The 27,722-nt window shown below is 42.5% G+C and overlaps 1 protein-coding gene across 1 annotated transcript; it reads left to right on the plus strand.

The window, feature by feature from the left end:
- Positions 1-1,559: 1,559 nt before the first annotated feature.
- ranbp9 (RAN binding protein 9) lies at positions 1,560-26,734 on the plus strand. The gene is made up of 14 exons (XM_036985486.1): positions 1,560-2,134; positions 10,830-10,941; positions 11,462-11,514; positions 14,636-14,803; positions 15,306-15,328; positions 18,851-19,035; positions 19,282-19,394; positions 19,724-19,832; positions 20,134-20,288; positions 21,625-21,781; positions 22,309-22,430; positions 22,795-22,946; positions 23,715-23,826; positions 24,558-26,734. The coding sequence occupies exons 1-14, from the start codon at positions 1,918-1,920 to the stop codon at positions 24,686-24,688; spliced, it is 1,809 nt and encodes a 602-aa protein (XP_036841381.1). The 5' UTR covers positions 1,560-1,917; the 3' UTR covers positions 24,689-26,734.
- Positions 26,735-27,722: the final 988 nt, after the last annotated feature.

Below are 27,722 nucleotides of genomic sequence, written 5' to 3' on the forward strand. Positions count from 1 at the left end.
CAATTCAAACTGTGAAGCAGCGAATTGATGAATAGAAAGAGACATCTCCTACAAAACACCAAAAAGTTTAATGACATTCAGAGATTGTCAAGCCAAGCCTTCGATACTGGGCAATTCTACAAGGTAGGGTCGGATGTATTTTCTGTTTCTTGAGATTGTCTATTTATTGTGATATAGAAGTGCCTGAAATCGGTATGCTTTATTTGTTGGTTGTGTGGTGCATTCGCACAGAAACCTGTTGGTAGAAAATGTGTTGCATATATTTTATATAATTATAAATATGGCATCAAAATGATGAAAATCTGATTTACCCCTAGCTGATCATTTTCTGCAGCTGGCTCTGATCGAAGTGTAATGAGGGACAGTGGTGGTCGGCAAACCCTCAAACTTCTGGCCCGTAGCCCAGCATGGCATCGACTGTGCCACAAAAGCATGCTGAAGTGGCAAAGTCGATATCCATGCTTATAAACAAAGGGTCGCAACTATTATTATTTTTGGTCGTAAACATGATTTTATAGTTCATTCTATGAGGGGGGAGGGTGTAACATTTATTTTACAGTAGAAGGGGAGGATCATGTGAAAATATCTAATGTTCAGGAGGGGGTGCATTTTTTTTTTACACCTGGACCAGCCCCCCATCAGTACATTTCGATCTGTCCCTTAGCTGTCATGCCTGCTAGCAAGGTAACAAGCAATTGAACAGGTAAAGAGGTATGCTTAGATAACCTATGAAGAAAAATAGGTGTTTCAGGTGTTTGAAATTCTTCTACATCCGGAGGAGTGGGGGGGTCACCCGGGTCACCTCCTGTCCATCCTCATGTACTTCGTGTACCACCTCTAAAATAATCGGTGCATGACGCCCCTGAATCCAGGTTTCATTTAGTCAGACTCAGGACAGTTAGACTACATTAAGCCACAGTTAATACTAGCTTCAAAGAGATTCACTGTAAACCAAATGTAAATGAGCTGCAAATTGTGAAAGTATCTCTGTTGTGTAGGAAGAGTTGGCCCAATCATCCTGGGGGATGACAGCCTTTGAGAAATGTGGTAGGTGAGCTGGGTTCAACTTGGATTTGCATTATTAGGTGATTGTTATATATATATATATATATATATATTTTTTTTTTTCATTTGTGTGACCACAGTGTTAAATGTATGAATGATTTTCGTTCAATTCTTTATTCATTTATATAACTTTTTCATTTTCCACAGTGATGGAAATGTAGGACTAGACCTCAATTTACCCCACTTCCTACAGTCATTCCTGGTATTGCATTAGCTACCCTATTTGATGAAGAAATTACAATTGAACTACTTGACCATTTTCCAAGAGAAAACTACTTCATATAGAGTTGGGGTTTCTGCAGACCAATTGGCCTAAATATAATAAACTGTTGAGAACATTGTGAAGATAGAACTAAACTTTTTGATAGAACCCCTGGTAGAACATTGAGGGATACATTGCTGGGATACATTGCTGTTTGTTATGTGTCTGAGCATGTACTTCCCAGTCCTTAAGGAAATGTGACTGGACCTCCTCTAAACCAATCAAATGTGTGGATTAGCACCGACAACAAACAAAAGATCGAGGTTAGCCATACTTTGTCGATGTCTACCAGCTCTAATCATATCTGCGAGATAAATCGTGTCGTATATTTTCAGTTCGTCTCCAAAACGCTTTAGTGAGATGGGTTTTCTTCGTTAAATTTGGTCGTTTTATGTGTTTAGCGGATGTCAGATATTGAGCCATTTTTGCAATACGCGTATTTAGTTTGCTAGCTTGTTTTGTGGCTAGCATTTGCTAACAGCGTTAGCTTTTAAAATACTTGACAGTTTGTGGAGGCGTCTGACTTATAGTTAAGTTGTTTGAATCGGTGGCTGACACGCCTTTAACTTAAATAAACCCGTTTGTTCGACATGTCGGGACAGTCATCGGGCTGTGGGTTTCTTATGTCGGTTGTTGTTCACGGAGACTCGGCTCTGAACGAGCAGGAAAATGAGCTCAACCAGCAACTCAGACGGCTCTATCCAGCGGTAAACGAACTTGAAACCCCGCTTCCTCGATCCTGGAGCCCGAAGGACAAGTTCAGTTACATTGGCCTCTCTCAGAACAATCTTCGAGTGCACTACAAAGGTAACTATCTATGACGCGTGAATGAAATTAAATGTGAGTGCTAGCGTCATCCGCTTACTTTGCTGCGGTTACATGTCAGTGGCTAGCTAGCCGTACTCTTAGCTAGCTACGTTACCTAGGCTAGCCAACGTTCGCAGCTAATCTTAGTAGTTATCGCTCTCAAAACGAATTGACAGCACTAGTTGGCTGCAAACAACAGTCAAGCTAATGTTAGGTTGGTAACTATGTAATGATTAACAAAAATACGCTATCTTGTAAATCAGCTGGCGAAATCCCCAGCCAAAACAAGAACGTTAAGTAGCAACGTTACGCCAGCCAGCTTTCCAGCTGGACGAACTGCAGTCCTAGCTAACAACTGTTCGTCAAAGCTAGCAACAGTTGATAATTGGATATTTTTTTAACGTAATTGACATGTCAGTTGTACCTTGCTATATAATTGGCTCGTTTCTTTGTTTTCCAACTGTTTAGCATAGATGGACTCGACCAGGTCCGGAAACAAATATGTCACAACCGCCGATTTGTCATTTTTATTTGACATTCATTTAATTAGGCAAGTCAGTTAAGAACCAGTTCTTATTTTACAATGGCGGCCTACCCCGGCCAAAACCTCCCGTAACCCTAGCTGATTAGGCTAACTGATTTATAATGGCAGGGCCCACTGCTAGCTTGTTTTTTATTTATTTATCAAGGGCCCAGGGTTCACAAATTAATTCATCTACTAGTTAAGCTACTAGTTAAATTGGCACAAATCAGCAAGCTAGCTTTGTCAAGCTGACAAAACAAAACAAAAAACGTCACTTAAAGGCAAAGCCCTTATCCTGTGTAGGCTCTCGTCTAGCTATAGGCCTAAAGTTAGCTAGCTAGCCTAGAAATGCTTCTTTAGCACTACCCATTTCGGATCTGTATACCCTGTATTAGGTCATATTGGTGGGAAATACTATTATTCAATCGGTTGCTATGTCATGGTGGAAGTCAATGGCTGGAGTGAAAATCAAGGCTCTTGCTTTGTACCTCAACCAACTAAAGGTATTTTCCCCAGTGTTTGATGTAGGCCTACTACATCAAGGTGTAACAGTGTATTTCCTTTCTGGGTGTGTAGGCCATGCATTTTACCCTTTAAACAATCTCTTCATAGTATGTGATGTGTCTAGAGAACATAAAGGCTTTACACATCCTCTTGTGGTTATACAGACCACTGAGGTTATAATATGAAAAAGATCTAGACTATGCCCGACCTTTTCGTTTTCAATGTAATCTATTCGCGTTTGCATATGCCGATTCATGGACCGTTTTTATATCCGGTTTACACAGCTTAACTTGACATGCGCACTTGAACTCGGTGCGCACAGGGAGCAGCCACGATGTCATCCAAAAACATTGGCTGAATATAAAATGTTAGATCTGCAATGTTTTTTCTGGGCCACCTGACTAAATTCACAAAGAAATTACTTATAGAGCTGTCATTCTCATTGAAAGCATGTCTAAAAAGCTGTAGCTCTGTTCTGTGCTCTATTTATATGCTTCACATACATTTTTTGCTGTCTGTTTTGTACAACAGCTGAAAATACAATATTTTTGGTTATGGAAAGTATATTTCAGTGGTTTAGATGGTCCAATGATTCTCTACACTAGCTTGTTTTGTCAACTGAAATTAGGCTAATTATTAGAATTTAACAACTGGGAAATAAGCCTATGTGACAATTTGAATAATTCAATGACTGTTTTGTGCACAAAGGTGATGACTGTCCTTATTAGGAATTTTCAAATCTGACTTCTATGGAAATTGTCTTTCTGGGCCAGTACTGACGCAAAACTGTAGGAGCAGTCAACTGTGCTTCTATACCGGAACCCTGGCTCCATGATTCATCAGCCAGGCAGGCATAGTGCAAACTTTAAACCAACACACTTGGCTGACAACTGGTCACTTGAGACTGACACTTTTGGGTATGTGATTATGTTCACAGGGATGGGTGGGCCAAAGATTATAAATATACTGACAAGATGCATGTCTCTTTGCCCAAACAATGGTAGTCGTTGACCACATGGCGGGTTTGTTGGTGGATACATCTCATTGTTGTAATCCTTTTTTAAATATTCAATGATGGTTGTTGATTTCAACCACCTGTATTCAAGGGCGAGGGATGCTATACTACTAGCCTCATGCCATGAATAGTCATCTCAAGACAACTCCGATAAAGTTCTCAATGTTGCCGGGATGTCACGTGTCCTACTTTGCAGTACACTTGTAACCACTTAAGCAATATGAAACTTCTATTAGATCAAATAAATCTCATGTAGCAAATAAGCCATACATTCTTTGTTGTTGACCAAATTCAACACTCATTGACCTCCATATAAAACTCCATGCTTGGTGGGCGAAACAACAAAAACACCACCTACTGGAGGGAGAGATTTTCAGAGTTGGCCCACAATAGTGGAATTTGCGGTATGCCTTCAAAATCAAATTCCCCCATTGAAACTGGTGGATACAAATAGTGGAATAATGCCATGTTTAGCATCTAGTCCAAGTAAGGTTTGCATTTTATATAAATTCAACAAAAGACAATTTAGTTAATTTGACACAACTGAAATCGCACTAAGTGTTAGACTTCAGAATTACATTGCATGTATACTGTATACCTGTAGACTATGCACTGTATAGCCTTACCTATGGATCTTGCAGGGCTTGACATGGGCTGCTGGCCCAGGTAGGTTTTGGAAACCATCTGGGCAAGTCAATCATCCATAATCATCCATAATGCTATTTTCAGTCTAGGCTATATAATTGATGAGACAAGTCTGTTCCAAAAGCTGTTAGTTTATGTACAATGTAACCTCTAAGCTGCGCACGTGCGCAAAGCTCCACTTGGATTTCCACGCAGAAGAAATATCAGCCCATGCAGAGAAGCAAGAGTCAACTTCATTCAACTTTCTACATCCCTCCCCTGTTAACACTATCAACGTTTCCCTTAACTGGCAATTGATCGAATCAACACAATATTAGCCACTTTCAATGCAACAAAACAAACTTTGCGAGAGATTTAGTAGTAGGCAGAAGGCATTAGCGTTGGATTCTATTGCATTGACAGGCACCACTCAGGCCCGTACTCTACACAGGCCCGTACTCTACACAGGCCCGTACTCTACACAGGCCCGTACTCTACACAGGCCCGTACTCTACACAGGCCCGTACTCTACACAGGCCCGTACTCTACACAGGCCCGTACTCTACACAGGCCCGTGCACCATAACCAATCGATGCTGCAGTAGGCCAATATGCAAATAGACCATTGCCATATATGGATCTGTGCCATTCACTTTGAACTAGACTGTTTAAAGCATGAGTGGTCGTGAGTAGGTGAGCTTGTGTTGAGATCAAAGCGAGAGCTGCATGTAGCCACTTGCGCACATTTGTTCATATCCTTTGCTAGTTATTAACCCAGTTATAGATCATTAATAGTCAGCAATGGGGGAGTGATTGCTTCCTACAAGAACACAATGTGTGCATTTCTAGCTGTCTTTGAAAAGCGAGTCAGGTAAAATAAACGTTTTTAACCTTTTATTTAACTAGGCAAGTCAGTTAACCTGTTGCGTGTAGGGGGCAGTATTTTGATGTTTGGATGAAAAACATACCCAAATGAAACTGCCTATTTCTCAGGCTCAGAATCTAGAATATGCATATAATTGTCAGATTAGGATAGAAAACAATCTAAAGTTTCCAAAACTGTCAAAATATTGTCTGTGTATAACAACTGATATTGCAGGCGAAAACCTGAGGAAAATCCAACCCGGAAGTGCTGTTTTTCCTGAAAGCTCTCTATTCCATTTAAAGGGATACCAACCAGATTCCCCATGGTGTGAGACATGGTTTCAGGCTTTTATTTTGATAAATGAGCGAGAAAGATTACATTGTGTCATGTAGCGTTCTGCATGCGCAACAGCTTGGAGCAGACGTTTTCTCTCTCCTATCGAAGAAGCTATAGTCCCGGTTGAAATATTATCGATTATATATTGTAAAAATAAAAAATTACTTGAGGATTGATTATAAAAAATAAAATAAAAAACAAGGCAAGAGGGTAGCATACATGGTCTGATTATCTGATAATGTAATAATTGTGTTTTTATAAAGTCTTCTTGCATCAAACACATTTTCAGTCACCTTGTCTGAAGGACAAGTGGATAAACAGGTTGTCAATCACTTTTCAAAAGTGTCATGGAACGTAGGACTACATTGAACACCAGACATTAGCTGCTGCTACTGTAGGCTGAACATGGTAAAATATTATGGGATGAATGTTCTAAATTCTTTTTGATGGTAGGCCACTCTGGTAGTCCTACATTATGATCAAATGACCAGTAGCCTACTTGACCACTGTTAAAACTAATTTAAAGTGGGTACAGCCTGTTCACAGTAAACATGTGCCAGGAGTTGCACAATTTTCACGACGTTCAAGTTTGCGCCCAGCAAAAAATGAGGGAACATTGTCCCGCTCAAAATAATCTACATAACCAAACTGTCACGCAGCTCTCAAGTGGTTATTTTGTGGAGCAGCTCACAGAAGAACGGCAGCGTTAGGGTAGGTAGGAAAGACTTCGATTTATGATATATACACAACTTTTTGTGTCGACACCACTTCAAATTAGTGGTTTCGGCTATTTCAGCCACATTGTGAAGTGAAATGTCTAGGTGCAACAATGGCTCAGCCGCAAAGAGTTAGGCCACAAGCTCAGAGGACGGGACCGCCAAGTGCTGTAAGCGTCTAAAAGTCCTGTTGCAACACTCACTACAGAGTTTGAAACTACCTCTGGAAGCAACTTCTGCACAATAACTTCGTCAGGAACGTCATGAAATAGGCTTGTGTGCGGCTGCTCAGCCATGGAAACCCAAGAACACCATGCCAAGCGTCGGCTGGTGTGGTGTAAAGCTCGCCGCCATTGGACTCTGGCGCAATGGAATTGCTTTCTCTGGAGTGATTTAATCACACTTCATCTGGCAGTCTTGCAGACTAATCTGAGTTTGGTGAATGCCAGGAGAGCGCTACCTGCCCCAATGCATAGTGTTAACTGTAAAGTTTAGTGGAGGAATAATGGTCTGGGGTTGTTTTTATGGTTTGTCAAGTGAGATCTTATCGCTCCAGCATGCAACAGTTTGGGGAAGGACCTTTCCTGTTTCAGCATGACAATGCCCACATGCACAAAGCGAGGTCCATACAGAAATTACTTGGTAAGAGCGTTGGACTAGTAACCGGAAGGTTGCAAGTTCAAACCCCCGAGCTGACAAGGTACAAATCTGTCGTTCTCCCCCTGAACAGGCAGTTAACCCACTGTTCCTAGGCCGTCATTGAAGATGAGAACAAATTCTTAACTGACTTGCCTAGTTAAATAAAGGTAAAAAAAAAAAAAAAAAACTTGATCAGTGTGGTGGCCTGCACAGAGGTCTGATCTCAACCCCATTGAACCCCATTGAACACCTTTGGGATGAATTGGAGCAATGACTGTGAGCCAGGCCTAATCGCCCAACATGAGTGCCCATCCCCACTAATGCTCTTGTGGCTGAAGGGAAGCAAGTCCCCGCAGCAATGTTCCAACATCTCGTGGAAAGCCTTCCCAGCCTTCCCCTTTGCTGTTATGGCAGCAAAGGGGGGACCAACTCCATATTAATGTTCATTTTGGAAAGAGATGTTCGATAAGCAGATGTCCACATACTTTTGGTCATGTAGTGTAGCATTTACTGGTAGATAAGTTAACATTGGATATTTAAACCAGAAATCTACTTTTTGGTCCGAAATCTTTCCAAAGCCTAATTCAGTCATCTTGCGCTGTTTTGAATGAACAATTCTAACGGCTTTCCCAAAACAACCTTCCCAAATGAATGTTGTTGAATGCGAAGTAGGTCGAGCTGGCAGAATGTCCTGATGAGTTGCACAGTATCAATCGGGTGGGTGTTAACGAAGACTCTGCCGTCACATGTAGGCTACACTGTACAGTATAGAAACACCTCTACACAACGGCCTCTTGCTTGGTTCGCAATTGAATTAAAGGGCACCTATAACCCTCCCCACAAAAAAAAATTATATAAATAATATTCTCCCACACCTCATTAGTGGTCTCCTAATGTGGGCTAACCATTGTTGTGGATTTTTTTATTTATTTATAGGGACACACGACTAGCCTGCTGAAAATCGCAAACAATGACCCCCTTTTTTGAGATTTGTTCTATACGTTTGCGCAATCTCCGCCGACGACTAAGGCCTCTGATTCGGAGGTGTTGGATTAAATGTGGAATAAAGATTTCAGTTGTGCAACTGACTAGGTATCCCTGTTCGTGTGTATTGACATTCATATCGCAATGTACTAGCTGGACTTGTTTTTTTTTTTTGCAGACATTTAGCGGGGCTCCTGAGTGGCGCAACGGTCTAAGGCACTGCATCTCAGTGCTAGAGGTGTCACTACAGATCCTGGTTTGATTCCAGGATTGTATCACAACCGGCCACGATTGGGAGTCCCATAGGGCGCCGCACAATTGGCACAGCGTCGTTAGGGTTTGGCGGGGGTAGGCCGTCATTGTAAATAATTTAACTGACTTGCCTAGTTGAATAATGATCCAGAGGGACTTACAGAAGCAATTAGGATAAAGTGCCTTGGCGACTCACCTTAAATTCTACTGCGCTATTTTTTGCTAGATACTTGAGTCTAAGACTACCATCATTGAAGCCGTTTGTGGTGACAAAAGGCACGAAGGGCGTTGTACAAAAAGTAATCAGTGACGGGATCGTCTCTAGCCAATCAGAGTATCAAAGGCAATGATAATTAGTTTTATTTTTTTACCCATGTGTGTTCTTTCTCTGGCTCAACCCAACGGCTTCTGGAACAATCAGCCGGCCTGAATGTGTTTGCTTGCCTGGCTACACAGACTCCTTGCTCTAGTCAAATGCAATGTACAGCGTTACCCATCTTGGTTCTGTGAAATGGTGTATCAGCCAACTCTGTCACCCACAGAACACAACTGAAGCGTTGCCACAAATATTGTGTTCACTACAACACCAGTTGTAACTAACCTGATTCAGCTTATTAACCAGCTAATTACTAGAATCGGGTGTGCTAGATTATGGTTAGTGAACCTACAGGACGGTAGCTTTCCAGGAACTGGGTTGTTGACTTATATTAGGAAGCAAAGTGGAAATTAGCATCCTTGTCACCATCTTGTTGCATCTGACCATGCAGACAGAGCTTGAGTGACTGGGCGGGGCTTGGTGTGGGAAGCGTGTAGGTATTTATGGAAGGAGAGGGAGTGAGACGACTAGCAAACTAGGTTATCTATAAAAATGGACATTTAACAAAATCGACATTGACATACCTTTTTTGTAGAAGTAAAAACCCAAACCGGTCTGTACAGCTGTGTGTACACTGAACAAAACTATAAATGGAACATGCAATAATTTCAAAGATTCTACTGCATTACAGTTCATATGGCAATCGGTCAATTGAAATAAATTCATTCTGCCCTCATCTATGGATTTCACTTGACTGGTAATACAGATATGTGTATGTTGGTCACAGATGCCTTAAAAAAAAAAAAAAAATTAAAATCCGTAGGGGTGTGTGGCTCCGAAAACCAGTCTATCTAGTGTGACCATATGTCTCGTGTTGTGCTGCATATCGCCTTCACATAGAGCTGATCAGGCTGTTGATTGTGGAATGTTGTCCCACTCCTCTTCAGTGGCTGTGTGAAGTTGCTGGATATTGGTGTGAACTGGAGTCAAAGCATTAAAATTCTTAGATAAAATGCAATAGTGTTCATTGTCTGTCACTTGTGCCTGCCCATACCATTAAACCCACTGCCACCATGGGGTATTCTGTTCACACCGTTGACATCAGCAAACTGTTTGCCCAAATTTTTTTCCTGTGAGCTCAATGCGCACATCATGCAATTTCTCTACAGGAATTAGATCAAACCTTAACTGTGTGACGCCGGGAGTTGTAGTTCACAACAGGCCAATAGTCAACATACAGTAGTTTAGTGCAGAAAAAATGGTTATGAACTACAATGATCATAATCCATTGCGCGCCTACTTGTCTAATTGTTTATTTTATGCCTGCTTTGTTAGGCTAGTGAGGCAGACGAGAAGCCAGAATGCCCAATTGAGAGGGATAGAGCAGTTGCTCCAAGGTATCTACCTGAAATGTATGATCTAAGTGATTTTGATAGTTGCTATTCATAAGTATACCTTCGACATTGAAGTAATTTTGCTAAGGCATGGGCAGCAGTTCTATAGATGACTTGGAATTAAATATCAATAAAAAAAATGAATGTAAATATTTTAAAGTCCTGTGAATAAATGATGGTTAAGTGATAAGCATTCACTATCATCATGGGACTTTTTATTGCAATTAATGTTGAAAAATAATTCCTAAGTGATTTAAAAATATAATCTACCTCAAAAGGAACTATTCGTTCAGCACTAGGGGAAAATGCTTTTTTTTCTGTTCAGCTAATGCTGAATTCCCACACCTCTCGGCATTCTAGTAGATCTGGTTTAAGCAATATGGTAGTTGTAATTGCTGCTGTCTGATTGGCCAGAGGGAATTTCTGTCATACTACTTACCCCTATCCAATTGTTTCAGATCTAAAGCAGTGCCTAAGGGTAAGAGCTAGGTGTTTAATTGATTACAGGGTGTCTTGTTTCATTCATAGGTCATGGAAAGACCCCTAAAGATGCGGCATCCGTACGAGCCACTCATCCCATCCCAGCTGCCTGCGGGGTCTACTACTTTGAGGTGAAAATCATCAGTAAAGGCCGAGATGGGTAAGATGGCTGCACAGAATTGAGCACCACGCACACATTGTGCTCTACCCATGCAAACCTCTTCTGACTTAACTAATCATAGTCTACAGTTAACGTTTTGTTCAATCAAGGTAATCTCATCAGTTCCCTGTAATAGTTAACGGTCCTGAGATTAGACCCCCCCCCTCCCCCGCCATTAATCGGCCTATCAACTTTTTCCTAGGGTGTATTCACTAGGAACCAAACTGAACAAAAACAGGGAGGGACAACCTGAATTTGTCCAAAAAAAACACACACTTTTTCATTTGCAATTCAACTTTTGTTATGCTGTGCACTAATGAACACCCCTGATTACCATTGCTGATCACATCTCTGGACAGTTAGGAATTTACCTTTGCATGAGGGTGTCATGTTGGTATGATTCATGAAATTCCCTTGAGGCAGTTTAGATATCCTTAGCCAGTGTAACCAATTCTTTATAAAACTGTTAACATGCTCGGATCATCACACATTTTGACCCTACTATCTTTCTGTTTATCAGGTACATGGGTATCGGTCTCTCGGCTCAAGGTGTCAACATGAACAGACTCCCTGGTAAGGCGACTCTGAAAGCTATAGCTTGTGTGTGTCAATGTTGACACTCTGCCTTGGTCTTCGGGTGGGTTGGAAGACCGTTTGGTTTGTGAATTGTCCCTGTCTGTGATTTGGTTTGCGTGTGTATTGTCTGGAAGACGTGCTGGTGATGAACATACACTTGTGTGTTTCAGTGGATTGTCTGTTTTCTTTGAGCATGTATTGTCTGAAACTTGTATGGGTGTGCCCTTAGAAGCCAGACAGGCTGCTTATTCTCTGTCCTGACATGACACCATTGGGGCAGGGTCACATGTTGGGGGGTTTATCTGGCAGTGCAGGGTGTCTCTCTCTGACACTGGGCTGCATCCCAAATAGCAGACTATTTCCTACATAGTGCCCCACATGCTCTGGTCAGAAGTTGTCCACTATATACAGTGCCTTGCGAAAGTATTCGGCCCCCTTGAACTTTGCGACCTTTTGCCACATTTCAGGCTTCAAACATAAAGATATAAAACTGTATTTTTTGTGAAGAATCAACAACAAGTGGGACACCATCATGAAGTGGAACGACATTTATTGGATATTTCAAACTTTTTTAACAAATCAAAAACTGAAAAATTGGGCGTGCAAAATTATTACCCTTTACTTTCAGTGCAGCAAACTCTCTCCAGAAGTTCAGTGAGGATCTCTGAATGATCCAATGTTGACCTAAATGACTAATGATGATAAATACAATCAACCTGTGTGTAATCAAGTCTCCGTATAAATGCACCTGCACTGTGATAGTCTCAGAGGTCCGTTAAAAGCGCAGAGAGCATCATGAAGAACAAGGAACACACCAGGCAGGTCCGAGATACTGTTGTGAAGAAGTTTAAAGCCGGATTTGGATACAAAAAGATTTCCCAAGCTTTAAACATCCCAAGGAGCACTGTGCAAGTGATAATATTGAAATGGAAGGAGTATCAGACCACTGCAAATCTACCAAGACCTGGCCGTCCCTCTAAACTTTCAGCTCATACAAGGAGAAGACTGATCAGAGATGCAGCCAAGAGGCCCATGATCACTCTGGATGAACTGCAGAGATCTACAGCTGAAGTGGGAGACTCTGTCCATAGGACAACAATCAGTCGTATATTGTACAAATCTGGCCTTTATGGAAGTGTCAAGAAAGCCATTTCTTAAAGATATCCATAAAAAGTGTCATTTAAAGTTTGCCACAAGCCACCTGGGAGACACACCAAACATGTGGAAGAAGGTGCTCTGGTCAGATGAAACCAAAATTGAACTTTTTGGCAACAATGCAAATGTTATGTTTGGCGTAAAAGCAACACAGCTCATCACCCTGAACACACCATACCCACTGTCAAACATGGTGGTGGCAGCATCATGGTTTGGGCCTGCTTTTCTTCTGCAGGGACAGGGAAGATGGTTAAAATTGATGGGAAGATGGATGGAGCCAAATACAGGACCATTCTGGAAGAAAACCTGATGGAGTCTGCAAAAGACCTGAGACTGGGACGGAGATTTGTCTTCCAACAAGACAATGATCCAAAACATAAAGCAAAATCTACAATGGAATGGTTCAAAAATAAACATATCCAGGTGTTAGAATGGCCAAGTCAAAGTTCAGACCTGAATCCATTCGAGAATCTGTGGAAAGAACTGAAAACTGCTGTTCACAAATGCTCTCCATCCAACCTCACTGAGCTCGAGCTGTTTTGCAAGGAGGAATGGGAAAAAATGTCAGTCTCTCGATGTGCAAAACTGATAGAGACATACCCCAAGCGACTTACAGCTGTAATCGCAGCAAAGGTGGCGCTACAAAGTATTAACTTAAGGGGGCTGAATAATTTTGCACGCCCAATTTTTTTAGTTTTTGATTTGTTAAAAAAGTTTGAAATATCCAATAAATGTTGTTCCACTTCATGATTGTGTCCCACTTGTTGTTGATTCTTCACAAAAAAAATACAGTTTTATATCTTTATGTTTGAAGCCTGAAATGTGGCGAAAGGTCGCAAAGTTCAAGGGGGCCGAATACTTTCGCAAGGCACTGTAGGGTGCCGTTTGAGATGCATCCTGTAACCCTTCAGGACACGGCGGGCCTAGCAAAGGCCCACGGCATAGCAATGCAGCGCAGTCGTATAAAACAGCAGACAGAGCAGTGCCAGATCATGGCTAAGTAATCACTAATGGCTAGTTGCTAACTTGCTAAATAAAACTGTTAGTAGCTTTGACCCACATAAGTGTCAAATGGAACGTGGCTAATTCTTAGGAAACCTAATACATACATGCATGAGAATTCAAATGAGACCGTTCTTCAATTATTTTGACATTTTATAGCAGAGACCTAATTAGCACAATGCACATAATTGTTAGGTCCTAGGTTTTAAAAGCTATACTGAAATGAGAGCTTCTAATCTAACCAGTGCTGTGGCAGATCGATAGGCCTATAGTTTACCCAGGTGTAAAACGGATACTCATCTTCTGCTGTGAGGCTTTTTAATCTGAACATTTAGTTTAAGATGCATTGGTGACGTGTTGTTTCTAGTGTGTGATGGTTAGTGCAAACACATTTCCTCTTTGAGGTTTAATGAAGTACTATCTTATAGAGAATTGCTACTTATACTGAGAATATATATAACGCAACAATTTCTAAGATTTTACTGAGTTACTGTTCATATAAGGAAATCGGTCAATGTAAAAAATAAACTCATTAGGCCCTAATCTATGGATTTGGCATGGGTGGGCCTGGCTGACATAGGCCCATCCAATTAGAGTATTTTTTTTTTGTTGCCACAAGCTTTATTACAGACAGAAATACTCCTCAGAAACCCTCCTCCCCCTGCATGGTTACATGTGGTTGTGAAGCCAATTGGACGTACTGCCAAATTCTTTAAAACGATGTTGGAGGCGTTGTTTTTTGACAAAAATGCACATTTTAAAGTGGTGTTTTATTGTTCCCAGCACAGGTGAGGAATATGCTTTTTGTGGATATGGAACATTTGGGGATTATTTTTATTTTTTTCTCAGCTCATGAATCATGGGACCAAGATTTTCTATGTTGTGCTTACATTTTTGTTCAGTTTGTTGTAAGTCGAGGCATCTTTCAGAGTGACGCCAATGTCTGTGCGGTTTTTCTCAGGTTGGGACAAACACTCGTATGGTTACCACGGAGATGACGGCCACTCGTTCTGCTCCTCCGGCACGGGGCAGCCCTACGGCCCCACGTTCACTACAGGTGACGTGATTGGCTGCTGCGTCAACCTCATCAACAACACCTGTTTCTACACAAAGAATGGCCACAGCTTAGGTATGGAACACCCCTGCTCTAGAACATAAAAATGAATTTAATTAATGTAGTAATCCATTATGGAACTCAAACAGTGTCATTCAGTTTAACTTTTTGTGGAGTTATTGGGGGGGGGGGGGGGGATTTGGAACCGGAAAATGTACACTCTGAACTAACACAATGCGTGCCCCATCCTTTAATTTTTTATTAACAATTATTTATTTACACCATATCACTATCAAACAACATGCCACATGAAAACACATGACACACAATATTGTTCTGTCTCATCCTGGTCTGAATAATTTGACTCGTAAAGGCACATTTCTATACTTTTCTTTGCATATCACATTTCATTCCACCCTTTAATGTATTTTAGAGGCAACATTTTGTCCAATTGAACATCCATGGTTTGCATAGAATTGATATGCTGCATCGTGCATTCTTGTACCCAACAATAGGATATTCAGTCAGAGATTAAGAAATGTATGTTGATGTTTTTATCTTCTCTCTTGTACTCTAGGAATAGCCTTTACAGATCTACCGGTAAGTATGATCCCACCGGCCATGTTGTCTTTAAAAGCTACATTCTGGGATTTGAAACGACTAAACGACACCCCTGCCACTTGTTTTGATCCACAGCTGAGGGATGGGGTTAGGGCAATGTAATCCCCCTCATTCATTGGTCACACTAGCTGCATGGACTAACATTCCATGATATCTGAGAGATGGTGTCACATGCACCAAATAAATCAGAGGACCTTACAGTGAAATGCTTACTTATAAGCCCTTAACCAACCAAGCAGTTTTAAGAGAAATGCCTACAAAAATAAGTAATTAAAGGGCAGCAGTAAAATGACAATAGCGAGGTTATATGCAGGGGGTACCGGTTAGTCGAGGTAATTGAAGTAATACATGCATACTACCGTTCAAACGTTTTGGGGACACTTAGAAATGTCTGTGTTTTTGAAAGACGAGGACTTTTTTTTCTTCCCCCATTTTAAAATAACATCAAATTGATCAGGAATACAGTGTAGACAATGTTGTAAATTACTATTGTAGCTGGAAACGGCTTTAAAAAAAAATGTATTATTGAATATCGGCCCATTATTAGAAACAAAGACCTTTCTTCTGAAACTCGTCAGTCTATTCTTGTTCTTAGGAATGAATGCTATTACATGTGAGAAATTGCTAAGAAACTTTATCTTGTACAAAGCTGTGTACTACTCCCATCACAGAACAGCGCAAACTGGCTCTAACCAGAATAGATAGAGGAGTAGGAGGCCCCGGTGCACCTCTTTCTATTCTGGCTTGGGCTGTTCTGTGACGGGAGTAGTACCCAGCGTTGTACCAGATCTTCAGTGTGCTTTTTTTTTAAATGTCCTGGTTTTTCAAAGTGACCCCAAACATTTGAACGGTAGTGTACATGTGGGTAGAGTTATTAAAGTGACTTATGCATAGATAACAGTATCAGCAGTGTAAAAGAGGGGGGGGGGGGGGTGCGTGCAAGTAGTCTGGTAGCCATTAGATGTTCTGGAGTCTTATGGCATGTGTGGTAGAAGCTGTTTAGAAGCCTCTTGGACCTAGACGTGGTGCTCCGGTACCGCTTCCCGTGCGAACAGTGTATGACTAGGGTGGCTGGAGTCTTTGACCATTTTTTTAGGGCCATCCTCTGACGCCGCCTGGTATAGAGGTCCAGGATGGCAGGAAGCTTGGCCCCAGTGATGTACTGGGCCGTTCGCACTACCCTTTGTAGTGCCTTGCGGTCGGAGGCCGAGCAGTTGCCATACCAGGCAGTGATGCAACCAGTTGCTCTCGACGGTGCAGCTGTAGAAACTTTTTGAGAATCTGGGGACCCATGCCAAATCTTTTCAGTCCTGAGGGGGAATAGGTTTTGTCCGCTTCACGACTGTCTTGGTGTGTTTGGACCTTGTTAGTCTGATGTGGACACCAAGGAACTTGAGGCTCTCAACCTGCTCCATTACAGCCCCGTCGATGAGAATGGGGGTGTGCTCAGTTCTTTTTTTCCTGTAGTCCACAATCATCTCCTTAGTCTTGATCATGTTGAGGGAGAGGTTGTTGTCCTGGTTGTTGTCTCTGACCTCCTCCCTATAGGCTGTCTCGTTGTTGTTGATCAGGCCTACCAGTTTGAACCCTATTTGAAGGAACAACATTGTTTGCAAACAACAAGTAAACAATGGATGGAGTAATAAAAAGTGATTTTGGCTTATGATAGACAGTTGTGCTAATTTCATTTAGACTTTTATGCATTCAATTCTTAAAGAATCAATGGGTAAATATCAAGAATTTTAATTGAACAACTTCACAAATCCCAGACTGTAGCTTTAATGTAAACAATGCATATTTTTAATGGTGTTTGCTGCCTGGAGGATCTGATAGAAAACAAATATGTGAAGACTGAAGAATTTATGCCATTTTAAAGTTCCTAAAAAAAAAAAAAAGTGAAATTTACATGTCTGCATTTTTTTCGCTGCACTGAGGTGGGGGGGTTGAGCGCTGGCTGCGCTGTCCCCCTACCAGCAGAATGACCACTTGTTTGAGGATAAAATACGACTGCTTTAGCCAAAACAATAATCCATTGAGCAGAAACTGTTGGCCACGAGCCAGCATTCATGTTTCTCTGGGCTCTACGGTGATGTGCGTCAACTCCACTGGAGCTGACCTTTTCTCTGTTAGACCATGAAACGGGCTTTTAGAAATCCCTCCGCTGCTAACTCCAGGGTCATGTTCATTAGGCGTGAAACGGGGCGGGAACTACCAGAGTATGCCGAATGAGAATGCAACCCAAGTGGTCATGGGATTGTTTTTATTTATTGAATATGCCAATGTTATAACTCGCATTACATGACTTCCACTTTATTTCCTGAACTGCTTTTTTTTTGTGACCAACCTTTTATTCAGTTGTCATTTTTCAGAGGGGGGTTACAGGTACAAAAACAATCAAATGATTACATAACCCCCCTGTTGCCAGGGACAAATGTCATCGTAAAATGTTTCCTTGGTGTTATACTGTCTGAACAAACTTAAAATGAATAAGTTGGTGGTTTGGATTATGTCCATATTCTGTTCCAGTTAATAATGTGGGGGTTCATATTCAATTAGTTAAGTGGACAATCATTTTTCTTTTTAAGCGCCAGCTTTTTCAATTTTGCAGCAAATAGAAATTGTGACAATAATCGCACCAAAGCGTTTAAGGGTCATATCAGTGAAGACCACCTCTTCCAGGCCAATATGAGACGCCATTTGTCGCTACTCAGCCATGGGGGAGAAGAATCATGTCTAAACCAGTTTAAAATTGTATTTCCAGGCACATTTTGTCCCATCTTAAAGTTTGGTATGGATAGTCCTAGGTCTTCCCCTCTTTGTAAATTTTATCCGGGATCGTTTGCCATATACACTGAGTCTACAAAACATTAGGAACACCGTCCTAATATTGAGTTGCACCCCCCCATGTAAGTAATGGTAGAGTCTTTCTTGATGGATGGCAAATTCTGCTCTGTTTTATCAGTACATTGTATTGACTTTGGAAAGAGCAATAGCTACCTGGTCTGAAGAGTTTGTGCTCAAACACAGCTGACAACGTAAAGTTATTTTAATGCCAACTCTGCCAGCTAAACTAAGGTACAGTGTTTATATATCAGTCAGTTAGATGAGGATCCTGAACCATGTCGCCATGTTTTTGTTGATCTGCTCCTTATAAAACAACCCGTCCTGGAGTGTTATTTTTTGCGCACTGTATTGAAATGTTTTGCAACGGAGAACAGAAATGTTTCTTAAGCGGCCAAATTCAGGTAGGTCCCTCCCAGTTTCATTTGGTTCCTAGTGAATGCAAACCTGGTATCAATTTGGCTCCTTGACCTGTCTTGCTTGTGAAATTATATTATATATTCACTGATTTGTGGTAGAGGCTATATGGAACTTTTCCCCTTGAGTGGTTTGATGAAAATAAATCAATAAATACAAAAGATCATCTGTTTGAACCATGCATCCAACATTTTAAGAGTTTGTGATTTAACAAATCATCTTAGTATATTTGTGTGTCCCCAGCCCAACCTGTACCCCACAGTGGGGCTGCAGACCCCTGGGGAGGTGGTGGATGCCAACTTTGGCCAGCACCCATTTGTGTTCGACATCGAGGATTACATGCGCGAGTGGCGGACTAAGATCCAGGCCCAGATCGACAGGTTCCCCATAGGGGACAGGGAGGGAGAGTGGCAGTCCATGATCCAGAAGTAAGTACCTTCCCTTGTAGCTGTACACACCAATGGAAACTACATTTCCCATCTGCCCTTGCAACTGGTTTGACTTGTATTATTGCCACTGTTTTTTATCTAAATTTTTTTACTTGTTTTTAAGTGGGTATTTCTGAGTCTGAACCTCGTATTTCCAAATTCCCAACAGCATTTTGAAGGCAGCATATCGTAATCTGTATTGTCTCTCTGAGCTGTTATGTTTCTCCCACCTCTTTGTCTCCACAGAATGGTGGCATCCTACCTGGTCCACCATAGTTACTGTGCCACTGCCGAAGCCTTTGCCAAATCCACAGACCAGGCTGTGCATGAGGAACTGGCCTCCATTAAAAACCGACAGAGTGAGTCATGCTTGTGTGAAAGATGGGTTTAGGGTGTGTCCTGTCATTGACTTGTGTATTTGCTTTGTGTATATTAGAACTATATGCTATATTCACAAAATGTAAACTGACTAGATGGGTAGTTGGCATAGGTGGCGCCATTACAATATTTCTTAGGGACACATCTGCCTAGAGGCCAGGGGCCAAAATGGAATGGGCCTAGAATAAATGATTGTCTAACACTTTAAAATGTTTCCGCTCTCGTACCCTTGGAGACGAATGGGGAAATGCCATGCCACACGAAGTCTCCTCCCAATATGTGAATGAAAGTAAATGGGATGTGCTTGCAGAGATCCAGAAGCTGGTGTTGTCAGGCAGAATGGGAGAGGCAATTGAGACCACCCAACAGCTGTACCCCAGCCTACTGGAGAGTAACCCCAACCTCTTATTTATGCTGAAGTGAGTAACGGCAAGGGATAGGCAATATTGGCACATTTAGGAACCGTACCTCTTAAGGGGAAGCTCAGGATATTACAACTTGTTAGATGGTTCCTCACCCTGGAAGTGGTTGTAAATTCCTGAACTTACCCTTTAATGGCAAGACTGTACATTAATGTGCAGCCAAGTATATTTGGTTGTTGGTATTTCTGCATTTGATTGATGCTGTATTTAATGTGGTGGTTGATGGTTTGACGGTTGTATTGGATAGGCCTGATCTTTGTAACCCTCCCCCTGTCCACTTAATCACACTGTCTCTCAGGGTGAGACAGTTCATCGAGATGGTGAATGGGACGGACAGCGAGGTGCGCTGCCTGGGAGGCCGCAGCCCCAAGTCCCAGGACAGCTACACAGGTTCGCCTCGCCCCTTCAGCAGCCCGAGACACAAAGCAAGCGGCTCACAGGCCTACCTCACAGGTATATGATACACTGAACAATCTGTGGATTCCCCATGACAGATATGCATTGGTTAGTCACAGATGCCTAAAAATTAAAAAAAGCATCTATCTGGTGTGATAACCATTGGCCTCGTGCTGCGCGACATCTCCTTCACATAGTTGCTCAGGCTGTTGATTGGCCTGTGGAATGTTCTCTCACGCTTCAAAGGCTGTGCGAAGTTGCTGGATATTGGTGGGAACTAGAACACGCTGTCGTCGTACACTTCGATCCAGAGCATCCCAAACATGCTCAATGGGTGACATGTCTGAATATTCAGGCCATGGATGAACTGGGACATCTTCAGATTCTACGACTTGTGTACAGATCCTCATGAGGTGGATGAATAGCGCAACGAAATGTGCCTCGTCCCAGTATCTGTGCGTTCAAACTGCCATCGATAAAATTCAATGGTGTTCTTTGCCCTCTGCCACCATGAGGCACTCTCCACAACGTTGACATCAGCAAACCACTCTCCCACACGGTGCCATACGCTGTCGTCATCTGCCCAGTACAGTTGAAACTGCGACACATCCACGAAGAGCACACTTCTCCAGTGGCCATCGAAGGTGAGCATTTACTCACTGAAGTAGTTTACGACGCCGAACTGCAAGTCAAGTCAAGACCCTGGTGAGGACGAGCACGCAGATGAGCTTCACTGAGGGTTTATGCAGAAATTCTTTGGTTGTGCAAACTGTTTCATCAGCTTTCTGGGTGACTGGTTTCAGGTGATCCCACAGGTGAAGAAGCCGGTTGTGGAGGTCCTGGGCTGATGGGGTTGTGAGGCCGGTTGGACAGGCAGCCAAATTCTTTAAAACAACGTCGGTGGCAGTTTATGGGGGAGAAATTAACATAAAATTCTGTCTACAGCTCTGGTGGACATTCAGCTCATGAAACATGGGACGAACACTTTACATGTTACATTTTATGTTTTTGTTCAATGTATATTCACACCTGGTTGTGTTCATTAGGCACTTTAACAGGCTGAAACAGGAAGATACTTTTTGAAATTGTTATGTTTTTTTTTTTTTTGCACGTTTTGCAACAGTGTGCTGTTATAACTATGACCCTGGGGCGTGTTCAATAGGTACCAAACGGAAGAGCACTAACAAATGGGGAGGGACTACCTGCACTTGTCCAAAAGGATTACATTTCTTGTTTTGTTGCTAAACGTTTCTAAAACTTATCCATGAACATGACCCAGTCCTGGATCAAATTAATTTAGTAAAATACTTAAGGTGCACTTTATTTAGCTTGCCATTCACCTTTTTGTGTCTTGTACGGTGTTTTTCATCTGTCTGTCCTGGTTGCTTCCCAGGATTTGATGGCGGCTGTTGTAATGGGGTGATGTCCAGTAAGGCCCACCCCTCCCCCCACAGTCACAAGCCCTGCCCCCCGGGCCCAGCCCTCCTTGCCCCCGCTGCTGAGCTCAGCTCCCTCAATGGCAGCCACAGCCTGCAGCAGCCCAACGCCAGGTACGGAACATGCACAAGGCTATAATGTACTGAACACCCTACTCAATACTAGTTGCTTGTAAACTCTTCAACATGCATCCAACACTAGAGAGAAAGAAAAAAAACGGTCAATACTGACAGTCTTGCACAGCCTTCTTTACTTCTACCTGCAAAACAAGGTATTGACACAACGTATCACGCAACCAAAAAACGCAGGTTTAAGATCGACTACATTGCAGTGGGACTGAGCAAAACTTCGGATTTACACATCGGCTTGCAGTTCTAATAACTAATTTATGTTATCAAGATTATAAGTACTAGAACTCTAATGATATTCCAAATCTACGAGAATGGAAGAATCAAATGCTTTATTGAAATATACATTTATTTTTTGGGACTTGGAAATGTGGATCTGAGGAAGTGTGATGTCAATGTTTGTTGAAATGTATGAATGTTGTCTATTTTTGTCTGTCAAAAATAAAGTATAATTTCTAATCTTTAAAACGGATCCACTCAAACACACCTACTGTTTTACCCCACCCCCCCAGTACTGATGTGGACATGGAGGTTGACCACTTCACCAACGGAGTGACCGAGTCCTCCTCCAACGGCTTCTTCAATGGCACCTCCAAACACGGAGCCCAGACAGAGGACTGTGACGCAGACATGGGTGAGTGACAGGCCATGACATCCACATGATAGTTTAAACTTTTTGAAGCTATACATTGCTTACAAACGAATGTAAACAATGGAGTAGTGCATCTTTTTGGGGGTTACGATAAGACGGTTGTGCTAAACTCATGAGGCATAACTTATTATTCAAGAATCAATGGGTGTACATAGCAAAAATTGATATGATCATTGCATAGATTCCCAGATTGCACATTTTGTTATATTCCGATGTAATTTTTTACAAAAGATGTGGTACAACTGACATGATTGACTCTGGTCTGCATCTATCAAATCATCCCTTGGAGTGGCTGAATGCTATGTCCTCGTGTGACGTGCACGTTTGATTGGTTCTGTGTCCACAGAGGTGGAGTCAGCCCAGTCCAAGAGGCAGCTGTGTGGGGGAAGCCAGGCAGCCATCGAGAGGATGATCCACTTTGGCCGGGAGCTCCAGAGCATGAGTGAGCACCTACGCCGAGAATGCGGCAAGAACTCGGTCAACAAGAAGATGCTCAAGGTACTCTGTCAATTATGTTCAAACAACTTCCGATAAATGGCTCAATGTAATGGCTGTAAAACCTTGGATGTACATTTTGCTGTGAGTGTTTTACGTGTACGTCACACTACATTACGTCTAACAACGCAGCACTGCACTTGGCCTATAACTACATTCAATATCTCAAAACAGTATTTCTCTAGCAGTACACTACCGCATTGAACAATTTCAAAAATGTTACTAAATTATAGTTCCTATAAGGAAGTCAGTCAATTGGAATGAATTCATTAGGCCCTAGTCGATGGATTTCACATGACTGGGCAGAGGTGCAGCCATGGGTGGGCCTGGCTCCCAAGTGGGTGGGGCTATGCCCACCCATGGCTGCATCCAATCAGAATGAGTTTCTCCCCACAGGGGCTTTCATTACAGACAAATACTCCTATCTTGGCAAAAGACAAATGCTCATGAACAGGGATGTAAACAAATTTGAGAAACTTTTTGTGCGTATGTCAGCTCATGAAACACAGAACCAATACTTTACATGTTGCATTTACATTTTTGTTCAGTGATCTGAACAATGATCTGTCAATTTTGAACTTAGTGTACAATTTGAGGTTACTGTACCTTGACTCACTGCATCCATCTCTCATTAACAGCTGTTTTTTCTACCCTGCCTTTCCCCACTCTTTTCCCTGCAATGATTTTTACATTCTTCTAAATTCTTGTTCTTCTTGGCTGTCTTTCTCCTCTATTTGTATGTCCCTTATCGCTTCCCATCTCCCTCTGTAGGATGCATTCAGTCTGCTGGCCTACTCGGACCCGTGGACGAGCCCAGTGGGCTACCAGCTGGACTCTATCCAGAGGGAACCGGTGTGTTCCACACTCAACAGTGCAATTCTAGGTAGGTACACCACCACCTCTGGTTGTCACTTCCGAGCCTCTCCTCAACCAGCAGTCAAGTGTTGTCCACTCTGGGGCGGTTTCCCAGACACCGATTTAAAGACTAGTCTTGGACTAAGATGCACTTTCGATGGACAATCTCCATTGAACATGCTTTTTAGTCTAGAACTTGGCTCAATCTCTGTCTGGGAAACTGGCCCTGTAAATTTAACATTTTGATTACAATAATGCTTATTCTGTATAGCTTCGCGTTGACTGGGGCGTTATCGTTTTCCTTTGAAAATGTCAACAAATTAGGGAGCGGTTAATTACCAACGTGGTCATAAATGTTAAGTCATCATTTTTTGATTTGAGTCATGGTTAATAAGTAGTCATTTGGCGGTGTCCATAGCTACTGTTTTGTGTATGTGGCGGTGTTATGCGTTGCCTATGGGTGTGCTATGTGGAACTGACTTGACTTATTTATGTCATGGATATGATGTGTAATGCATTGCCCAATGTTAGAAATGTATGAATCTCTAAAATTTGGTGTTTATTCAGTCTCTTATTGATTTTAATAAGATGTGCACACTAAGGCCCTTATACAACCCCCCCACCCCAAGTTACTCATTCAGCAGTGTCCTTAGCTACTTTTGTGTTGAGTGTTATGCATTAACTATGGGAGTGATATGTAGTCCTTACATAGCTGTTTTCTACCCCCCCCCCCCCCCCCCCCCCCCCCCCCACCCACAGAGACTCATAACCTGCCCAAGCAGCCCCCTCTGGCCCAGGCTGTGGGACAGGCCGCCCAGTGCCTGTCCATCATGGCACACTCTGGAAGTGGCTCCTGCGCCTTCGCTGCTGTGGACGATTACCTGCACTAGCCCCCCACACACAGGTCTCCCCCCCCCCACCTTCACACAAACTCAATCTGGATCCCTCCACTCCCCGGGCTAGCCAAGGCTACTTTCAGATTCTCCAACCTCCTGAAGTGTTCACTCATGCATTGGATTGGTGCAAGAATGCCTGGGAAGAGTTTTCACCATCTTCCTCACAGCAGTCCATTCCCTTGAAATCCATGAGGGGAGTGTACGAGTGCACTCTTTGGGATAGGGTGGAGAATCGGGACGTCGCCCAAGTCTCCCAGGAACCCTGATGCAAGTCTGCCCACGTAATTTTGGTTGATGGGGAGAAGGGGGAAATTGCAAAGACTAGCCAACTAGTAAATTCACCTCTCTGATCTGTGTGACTGTGGCAAACCATGCAGGATTTTCATATGCCCAAACTACTGTGCGAAGGTGGGAGCACCCTGGTCTGAAGAACAAGGAACAGCTTTCCAGTGACCGCATAACACCAACCCAGTCAATATGTTGACACTCCATTTGCCAACCCAAAACGTGGTCCATTTAAACCCCTGACCAACTATACCTACCAGGCAAGCCAGGCCCACAGAAGACGTGAGTATTCCGACCCATTCTAGTGCATTTGCACCTGGGTTTGGAGTACGCTAGCCGATTCCCACCCCGAGAAACCAACTCCTTGGTGGCGCAAAAGGCACACCCAAACCCCATGGCATCAGTGACTGGTGACACATGTGGCTTGAAGACTGAAGAAGCCAGTGAGAGAATCTACAGTCTTAACTTTTGTCTTTCTTTAAAAAAAAAAAAATAATAATCTTATTTTGGGGAGGGGCAGTAGGTGGGGGGGGGTGGGTAGGCTCTGTTAACACTTCCTGGTTTACAAGGCATGGTGATTTATTATTCTAGCTAATTATATTCTTACTTGCATACACAGTATATTTGTTGCGCGCCGGCAAGAGTGAATTCCACCAAATAATAAAGGTCCCAATCCCACCACTCCTTACTAGTGACAAGTGTCAGCGTGTGTACATGTTAACATTTCTATGAATAAAATATCAATCATTAAATATTTAGCTACCAAAAGAAAGGAAAAAATATCTACCCTCAAAGCTTCACACTGAGTGTTTTAGAATCCTTTGTGGTGTTAGTCTCAAACTTTGTTATACTGTGGTTGAGAAGTTTAATTAACCCTTTCCATGGGTACCCCAGTACCTGACACCCCCCCCCCCCCCCCCCCCCCAACTGCACAGCAGGTCTGATGTGTTATGACATTTTATTTCCTAATGTATTCATTCATGGCATCACATATCCTTTAGCCATGAAGAACTCATGAGCCCTTTCTTGATTTGACTGCTGAGATTGTCAGTTAAGTTCTAAATGAACGGGTGTCTGTAATGAAGGGCTTTTCAGACTTTTAAATCCCTTAATGTTTAGCAGATTAGCCTTGTGTTGAACCGGTAGCGAGGTAGCGAGCTAGCGCCTAAGCGCTCATGATTTAATGTTAGCCAATACCCAGAATAGGTATTGTCCTGGTTTGGGGCTAACCCCCCCCCCCCCCCCCCCCCCCCCATTAGCCTTTTCATAGCTAACCACATCCCAGCGAAGCAAATGTTTGGATAATGGCATGTTTGAGATAGCGTCAAGAGTCTGCAGAGATCTTCACAATACCTGGAGAAGGGTTTTAACCTACCAATTTACTATAATGAGCCTATACTCTGCAAAATCTGTATATCGAACATGCCCATTTTCAGGTGTGAAAAACCCTTATAGGCTGCTTTTGTCAGAACACTTGTCATTAACAGAAAGACTTGGACCGGGAATCAAAGGCGACTGTAAAGCACTTGAGCCATCATCTGCAGCGTCTGGGACATTGCCTTTCAACAGGCAAATTGTTCCCTTGCAATGAGCTTATCTACAACGCGCCTTAGATTGAATCCCGGCCTTACTCTTTCCTAGTTTTTGTTGACCGGATCTCCTTTTAGTACTCTCAACAGCAAAATGGAAACTAAAATAGTATTGTCAACTGCACTGTGGTTTACAATAAAATAAAAAACATACCTAGGAAGGCGACATTGCAACTGTGCTTTAGTGCTTGCAGCCGCAGAGAAACCACAAGCAGGGGCATATGGAGCATCTCACAGTAGGAGTTGCGATTTAAGATTGTTTTTGCTTTTCAGATCACAATGAATAATATTACATGGACATGGGATCTAATCCACTGAACATTCTCAGGCTGTATGTATTCTGGCTAAAAGTAAATGCTAACGCATTGGGCATTTATAGTCTGTCTCGGAAACTGCCCCTCAGTGTCTGACCATCACACCATTCTTTCCTTTAGCACATCTTTCAGTTTAGAAATCATTTTGCATGATATACCGTATAAAAACATTTGACTTTGATCTTAAGATAATTGGGCCAATCTTACATAGATAAGTCTGTCCCAAATGGTTCCTTTTTTTCCCCCCTATATAGTGCACTACTTTAGACCAGTGCCCTATGGGCCCAGGTCAAAGTAGTGAACTAAATGGGGAATAGGGTGCCATTTAGGGCAGAACCAATGACATAGTTGGCAAGATGGCACAACCATATCTGGGACTCAGCTTTAACACATCCACTTGGGCTGCAGTTTCATCCCATGCTTCAGTCTGGTCTCGGTTGATTCAGATTCGCCTGGTTGCCGCTGAAGACAAATTTCCAATGCAGGCTGCTGTTAGACAACATCCTTTGGATTAAATCTGAAATTTCTCCCTGGACTTTAAAAATAAACGGAGTCATACTGAGACCACAGGTCTCTTTTGCAGATGAGCGCTGTGAACATCACAATTGCACTCTTCATATCTATACTGAACAAAAAGAAACAGTTCATATAAGGAAATCAGTCAATTAAAAATTAATTAGCCCCTCATCTATGGATTGCACATGACTGGGAAGAGGTGCAGGCCCTGCCAATCAGAATGAGTTTTTCCCCACAAAGGGCTTTATTACAGACCAAAAATACTCCTGTTTCATCAGGTGTCCCGTCCGGGTGGCTGGTCTCAGACGATCCTACAGGCAAAGA

The sequence above is a fragment of the Oncorhynchus mykiss genome, chromosome 8 (genome assembly GCF_013265735.2).
Source record: "Oncorhynchus mykiss isolate Arlee chromosome 8, USDA_OmykA_1.1, whole genome shotgun sequence".
Lineage (NCBI taxonomy): Eukaryota > Metazoa > Chordata > Actinopteri > Salmoniformes > Salmonidae > Oncorhynchus > Oncorhynchus mykiss.

Excerpts from the sequence above, each read along its gene's own strand:
- ranbp9 (XM_036985486.1), top strand. The coding sequence starts at position 1,918 with ATGTCGGGACAGTCATCGGGCTGTGGGTTTCTTATGTCGGTTGTTGTT. Across the intron at positions 19,833-20,133 it reads AACCTCTTATTTATGCTGAA|GGTGAGACAGTTCATCGAGA; the intron begins GTGAGTAACGGC and ends ACTGTCTCTCAG. Across the intron at positions 20,289-21,624 it reads CTCACAGGCCTACCTCACAG|GATTTGATGGCGGCTGTTGT; the intron begins GTATATGATACA and ends GTTGCTTCCCAG.